Here is a 6750-nt window from a genome sequence, read left to right as displayed (position 1 = left end):
GGCGTTGCGCCCCTGCTGACCCCGACCATTTTTTGGCGGTCCGCCTCGCTGTTGCGATTTCGCAACAACGTCGGATTCGCGACCGTTAACCTTTTAAGCATACGGTCTAAAATTACGTTCAGTACCTTTCGGTACTGGGCGTGGTGCACTACACTCATGAGCGTAATGTCCCAATTTTTGGCAGCGATGGCATTTCTGCGATCGCTTATTGTTCGGAAAGCGAGGTCTCTCGCTTTCGACGTAAGAAAGGTCCATGGGTTCTGGACCCCCTAACTCGTGTCGCGTTGGTGGGCGATATGATGACGAACGAGCTTGAGCCTGTCTCAATCTAAAGTCCTCCTGTTCCGCAACGGACATTCCTTCTTCAAGCGTATCCAGTTCCAAGCGGAACAGTTGGGTCTTTACGGGACCATCCGTAAGACCTTGCATGAACACCGTAATCAACGCGTGTTCATGGACTGGGTTTTTCGTGATACAACTCGCTAAGAGTCGTATGTTGGGCATAAGCGTGAACATCACGCTTGCCTTGCTTGGGTTTCAGAAGCTCTGATCGAGCTCTGAACTCAGCCCTAGGCGGTTCGAACGTCTGTTTGAGCCGGGCTTTGAAAGCCTCTAGCGACCCAAAGACATATGGGTTGCGCAACTTAAGGCCTAATGTCCATGTTTTGGCACGACCTGCCAAATTTGATTGAGCAAATGCGACTTGCATTTGCTCGTCGACGATGTGACGTGCCCTTATGGCATCGTCCAACTTGACAAACCATCTTAAGAGGGAGTCTTCTTCGACTCCCCTATACCTAGAGATGTCAATCTTTAAGGTTTCGGGACGACGCGTGTGCGTCATCCCAGGTACAGGGGTCTGTACCTGTTGTATCCTCAACAGTTCTGCCTGTTGAGAGCCTTGCTGATTAAGCAAGGCTACCTTCTCCTCATCCTTCGCCTCGTCAAGTTCATGTTGTATGAACTTGGCGATGGCTGAATGGAAGGCATCTCTGTCCAACCCGGACAGCATGGCCAAGATGGCATCGTTCCCAACGGTCGAGCTCACTCGTTCGACCGCACTCCTTTTTATGTCACTTAGAAATAGGTAGCTTTCACGCGAAACGTGATGCGTATTTCCATTATCATGTAACATGTCCATGCTAGATGGTGGAACTGTGGTCCTTGGACGGACTACAAAGTGCTACCAGGTGTAACGGGACACTACTGACTTGTACTGCTTCAGTTCAAGTGCACTTCGCACTGCCTCAGTGCAAGTGGTGCATCACGTTACTTCACGTACGCTAATACGTGCAGAGGAAGACTCTCTTTAAAACACTTGCTTTAAAGAGGGTTAATTAAAAACCGTATTCATATAACTAAGTTCTTCTTGTCTATCTACCTAATTCTAACTTAATTATAAACTAATACAAAACATGTAATAAAGTTTATCTGACTTTCTCTTTGCGGGCGTCCAGTGCTGACTGGACCGCGGAGAAGGTAGATATAATGGTCTATATCTACCAATGGAGAAGCTTTTAGAATATTACCATGTAAAGTAATATTCTCCAAAAATTATTTACCTTTTAGATAATATATTAATTAACAAACTTTAAGTGTTAATTTCATGTAACGATACACCCCGTTACAGTCAATATGCAAGCAAATCTCACCCGAGTTACAGGTCAATTATCTTCACACGATTATTTTCACCTCCACCTTAAGTGTATTTATCGGGCGCGTAACACCCGTTACATCACCTAATTGTATTGTATTTTGCATTGCCAGAAAATGTGTTCAATTTGCTGCACGCAAGGAAGTCAACCGACACGGATTTGATTGGCAAACGCGTTTTAAAACCTATATCGCTCTCTTGTCACTACCGCAATGTCCCAACAAGAGAGAACTGAAATCTGCTATAATATTTGGAAAAAAACACATTTAAACCACGTTCACTACTCCTGCTCTGATAGGGCTGTTTGTTTGTTGTCATTCAGTAAGAATTTTTTTTAATGACAACACATTTTTGGTGATCCTGAGTCGATACTGAAAGGGTCGAATCAAATAGTCTTTGAAATATAAGAACACGTCCGGAGTAAAATCATCACAATTATGGAGCCGTTATATCAACACACACTCCCGTATTTTTTTAGACTACTTAACTCTTAAAAATGGCATAATACATGCACCTATTCGTGTATAATACCCGTGGCGAGTGTAATACATAATTCTATGTCCAAGTCCCACGTGCGTGATTAAATTAAAATAATTATAGAGCTTTACTTTGCAACGCGACGCGAAAAAGCTATTGCAGGTAAATGTCTGCATTCCATAGCCTCAAGAACTCCCTTTCCGACATACAATCAGCATCGCTTACAACATTTAGCTTCGTGTTACCGTAATTGGCGTCAATCAATTCCTGCAGATACGGATGTTTGCCCGTCAGTTTGTCGATATTACAATGTCCGCGCCCAGCCACATACTCGACAAAACTCATTTTGCCCACACAGTCTCGCTTTCGATTCAGGACCAGCCATCTGGCTACGTGCTCATGCCCGGCACTGATTGCGTTCAGAACAGCCGACTGCGAGCACCCTTCGTGTCTATGGTTATGAAGCCACTTTATTACGTCCAAATGACCGTATGATGCCGCATTATCAATCGCATAGTGAGTGGCGCCCTCTAACCTATTGTAGTGCAACCACTGCACCACCTTTAAATGGCCACGCTGCGCCGCGAAGTCGATAGCATTACGAGTGCAGCCTTCTTTACGATTTTCATGAAGCCACTGCACAATTTCCAAGTGACCATTACAGGCGGCCATATCCATGGCATCGGTAGTGCAGCCTTCTTGCCTGTTGTGGTGTAGCCATTGCACTACATCCAGATGGCCAAACTCTGCGGCTGAGTCCATGGCCTCTTGGCAGCAACGCTGAAATTTTTTAGGATTGCGCCGACTTAATCGCTGCACCAAATGTAGATGCCCAGCTAGCGCCGCGTGCATCAAATTCCATTTTGGCGAAAAATCTAAAAAAGCATTGACGTTCTCCAGGATTAGGTCATTCGCGGCGTAAAAGCGCCCACACACGGCCACAACGACAGGTGAAATATCCAAGCAGGCGGCCGGCATGGTTGGATGTAATATGTAATACGATATGGAAGCCTCAAATTGAGGAATAATCTCAAATGAAAGTTTTTTACGTGGCGGTCGTTTAATCGTTATGTATCCATACGTTGTCCCATCATCAGAAACGGCTGCTTTGCTGCAGCCTTCATCACTCTTGGAAACTGGATTCCTGATAATGCTCGAGACAAATTCATTTTGGGGCGAAACGGAGCCTCTGGCTCTATTAGACCCCAAGCTTGTAAAAACGTACTCAACGGCACTTGAAAGAATCTGCTGTATTAGTTATAGCAAGCACCTTGCTGCGGGCTAGCTATCAGCTGTATGAATGTATCACTCTTTAATAAATGGCACAGGAACGTTTCGTGTTGGAGACATAAACGTATATTGTGATAACTCAAAGGTCACTTGAATATCACGGGACATGAAACTTCTACAAAAGTCACGGCTAAATCTGCAAGCGGCGTACATCACAATATTGCGCTTGTGACTTTTTCTATTGTATTTTAACAAACAGCTGCAATCTCATAGCAAAGTATTTAAGGCGTGCTTGACGCCTTAGCCTCCGCTGTAGGTTATATACATGCAGACCCATACAATAAACTTTCTTTTCGAACGTGCACTGCATAAGCATTTATTACGCCGTAATAAAGGTGGCAGATGGCCGATGCATGGAAGACAGATGTTGCTGACGACACAATGGCACAAACTTTAATTTAAGGAGGCTATTTATTGCCATAGCTATTACGGATTGCAGGTCTTTTTCAAAGTGGTTGGCCGAATGATATAATCTTCGTGCCACAATTCGCACTGTATTTTTAAATTAAGAAGCTGTAATTCCGAATAGCGCCCACCCAACGGCGATGACGATACAACTTCGCGAGCTAACGAAGCCTTTGGCGGATGGTCGCAAGGAAACTTTAGCTGCTAAAGAGAACCAGACGACGCGAGCTACGATGCGTGCCAAGCTGCGAAGCAGCGACGCGTCACGCCGCGTATACGATAGCGACCGATTTAAGCTCGTGCAGAGTCGTCGAGGCAGCGGGGTGGCAAGTCCCAATCAAGCGCTTGGTTCGAACAAAGGTAATGCAAATTTGGAGCATCCTGTGAATTCAGGGCCTCGGCCGGCTTCGTCCGCGCAAAAGCTAAAAGAGCCGCCCTCGCTGCCAGTTGTGCCGGATCAAATTGTTGAGACTTATCTGGACCCGCGTGGCGTCTTCAAGACGCGCACGTATCAAAAGGGGAAATTTCTAGGAAAGGTTGGTGCTCTTTGGTCGCTGGGATAGGCTGCTTTTTGGCGCATAGATTATGACAACGTAAACGTCTAGGGAGGATTTGCACGGTGCTATGAGCTACAATGCAGCGAGACGGGAAAAATCTTTGCGGGCAAAGTCGTGGCCAAGAGCTCGTTGGTGAAGCCAAAAGCTAAACTGAAAGTGAGGATACTGCCGCTCGTGCAGGGAAAACGCGAAGAGTTGTTGCTGATGCTTTTTCTGTCTTGGCATGTACTTTCTCGGATTTTTGTCTTAGTTTACGTCAGAGATAAAGATCCACAAGTCGCTGAAGCACGCACAGGTGGTGCATTTTGAGCACTTTTTTGAGGACTCGGACAATGCGTACATCCTACTACAGCTATGTCAGAACCAATCCATGTCGGATTTGATGCGAAGACGAAAGCGGCTGTCGGAGAGCGAAGTTCGATTTTATATGAGGCAACTCGTGGAAGGATTGAAGTATTTGCATGAAAACTTGGTCATTCATCGAGACCTGAAGTTGGGAAACCTGTTCCTTACTTTGGATATGCAGCTAAAAATTGGCGATTTTGGCCTCGCGACTCGACTTAACAACATTGACGATCGAAAAAGGACCATGTGTGGGACGCCTAATTATATTGCCCCTGAGATATTGAGCGGACTGCGAGGCGACGGACATAGTTTTGAAGTCGACATTTGGTCAACGGGCGTTGTCATGTACACTTTGTTGGTTGGACGCCCCCCATTTGAAACAAATGATGTAAAGGCTACTTATAAGCGCATTCGTGAAAATCAGTACGATTTTCCCGAAACAGTGCATATCTCTCGCTCAGCCCAGTCACTGATTCGAGGTATTTTACGAAGTGATCCGGGTGCACGGCCATCTCTCGATCAGATTTTAAAGCACCCATTCGTCGCTGATGAATTCATGCCTGCGGCATTGCCTCGGACGGCGTTACGCTTTACCCCACCATCTTGCAAGCTCCAGTCTTATACACACCGTCACAGCGACAGCGAGCAATTTGCTAAACCAAGTGGAGGACGTGGTCCACTAATTTCAGCTTCGAGAAAGTTTGCTGCTCAAAAACAAGATGATAACATTTACGCTCAGCGTGCATCCGACCCGGGGACATTGTCATCTTTGTTGCGGTCGCTGCCTGCTAGTAGCAAAAGGTTGCTAGATCCTTCTAAAACAACTCGACTGCTTTACGGTCCCAAAAAAAGGAGCATACCACGCTCAGAAGCTGTGGTGTCTTCAGCTCCTCCTCATCACGTCTTGGAAGCTGCGTACAAAACGCTTTTTAATTTCTTTTACCTTCAGGAGCAAAGCCGGAGTGATAGTAAAGGAGAACGAAAGTTAGATGCTTCGACGTCTGCAGCTGAAATTGTTGCAGAAGCTCAAAATGTGAAGCTTATTCGCATTGAGGCGGAAGAAATTCAACCCATTGCACCCTCCCGCCTGTGGATTACTCAGTGGGTCGACTACACGTCCAAGTACGGCATCGGCTACATGCTCTCGAATGGTGGATCAGGTGTATTTTTTAACGACTCCACCAAAATGATAAATTCAGCCAATGGAAAAATAATCGAGTACATTGAACGTCAGAGCAACAATAGAGCAGCTTCTGAGATAAAAGCTCGCTATACCTTGGATAACTATGATCCGGCCATCAATAAGAAAGTGACACTTCTTGGTCACTTTAAAGGCTATTTAGTGGACGCTCGTGCCGAAAACGACGAAGCCGATACCCTCGAAAATCAGCTCGCCCGCTCGTTCGTGCATTTGCTGCAGCCAGTTGACACCGATACTAATGTACAAGAAAGCAATAATGACGATGAAAAGGCCATGGTGTTTCTTAAGAAATGGGTCAAGACTCGTCACGCGGTACTCTTCCAGCTTTCAAACGGGACAATCCAATTCAACTTTTTTGACAAGTCGAAGCTTATGCTATCCTCAAACGCACGTATTGTGACGTATTTAAATCGCGAAGGAGACTTGGCTGTATTTTCCTCGTTAAAAGCAATTTTGACGCCGGAGCCACTGGATCTGGTCAAACGCTTGCGCTATGCTAAGGACATGTTACAGCAAATGGTGCGGACAACTGAGCAAATAAGGTAGAAGTGAAATAGATTGTAGACACCGCGTAATTATAAATTGTCATGTCAATACTTTAATACTGGTGTTCAAACCATCACAATTCTGTGGAATTTCGACTTCTGTATAATAATTAGAATTTATTACTTCGCCAGTCCGCGCTTATTCGACCAGAACGCTCGTTAAATAGCTAAAAGTACAAAACTGTGAGACGCGCACATTAGTCGCCACGCTTAGCATGAGACGCAGATTTATTTCAGTTGGTGTCAGGTTACATAAGTATATTTTCTATAAGAGGA

The 6750-nt window shown here is 45.4% G+C and overlaps 3 protein-coding genes across 3 annotated transcripts; 2 read left to right on the top strand and 1 right to left on the bottom strand.

Annotated features, from left to right (window-relative positions):
* Nucleotides 1–2284: 2284 nt before the first annotated feature.
* Nucleotides 2285–3109, bottom strand: CCR75_003476 (uncharacterized protein; the record flags this gene model as incomplete). Its single annotated transcript, XM_067961570.1, has 1 exon — nucleotides 2285–3109. The coding sequence occupies one exon, from the start codon at nucleotides 3107–3109 to the stop codon at nucleotides 2285–2287; it is 825 nt and encodes a 274-aa protein (XP_067817858.1).
* A 91-nt stretch (nucleotides 3110–3200) lies between these two features.
* CCR75_003477 (uncharacterized protein) lies at nucleotides 3201–3416 on the top strand (the record flags this gene model as incomplete). The annotated part of the gene is made up of 1 exon (XM_067961571.1): nucleotides 3201–3416. One exon carries the CDS (start codon nucleotides 3201–3203, stop codon nucleotides 3414–3416), a length of 216 nt encoding a protein of 71 aa, XP_067817857.1.
* Nucleotides 3417–3966: 550 nt separating this feature from the next.
* CCR75_003478 (uncharacterized protein) lies at nucleotides 3967–6475 on the top strand (the record flags this gene model as incomplete). The annotated part of the gene is made up of 3 exons (XM_067961572.1): nucleotides 3967–4362; nucleotides 4432–4608; nucleotides 4634–6475. The coding sequence occupies 3 exons, from the start codon at nucleotides 3967–3969 to the stop codon at nucleotides 6473–6475; spliced, it is 2415 nt and encodes an 804-aa protein (XP_067817866.1).
* Between the last annotated feature and the right edge of the window lie 275 nt (nucleotides 6476–6750).

The sequence above is a fragment of the Bremia lactucae genome, linkage group LG11 (assembly GCF_004359215.1).
Source record: "Bremia lactucae strain SF5 linkage group LG11, whole genome shotgun sequence".
In the NCBI taxonomy this organism is placed as follows: Eukaryota; Oomycota; class Peronosporomycetes; order Peronosporales; family Peronosporaceae; genus Bremia; species Bremia lactucae.
Note: the sequence above shows the minus strand (reverse complement) of the source record. Positions and strands in the feature narration are given on the sequence as shown.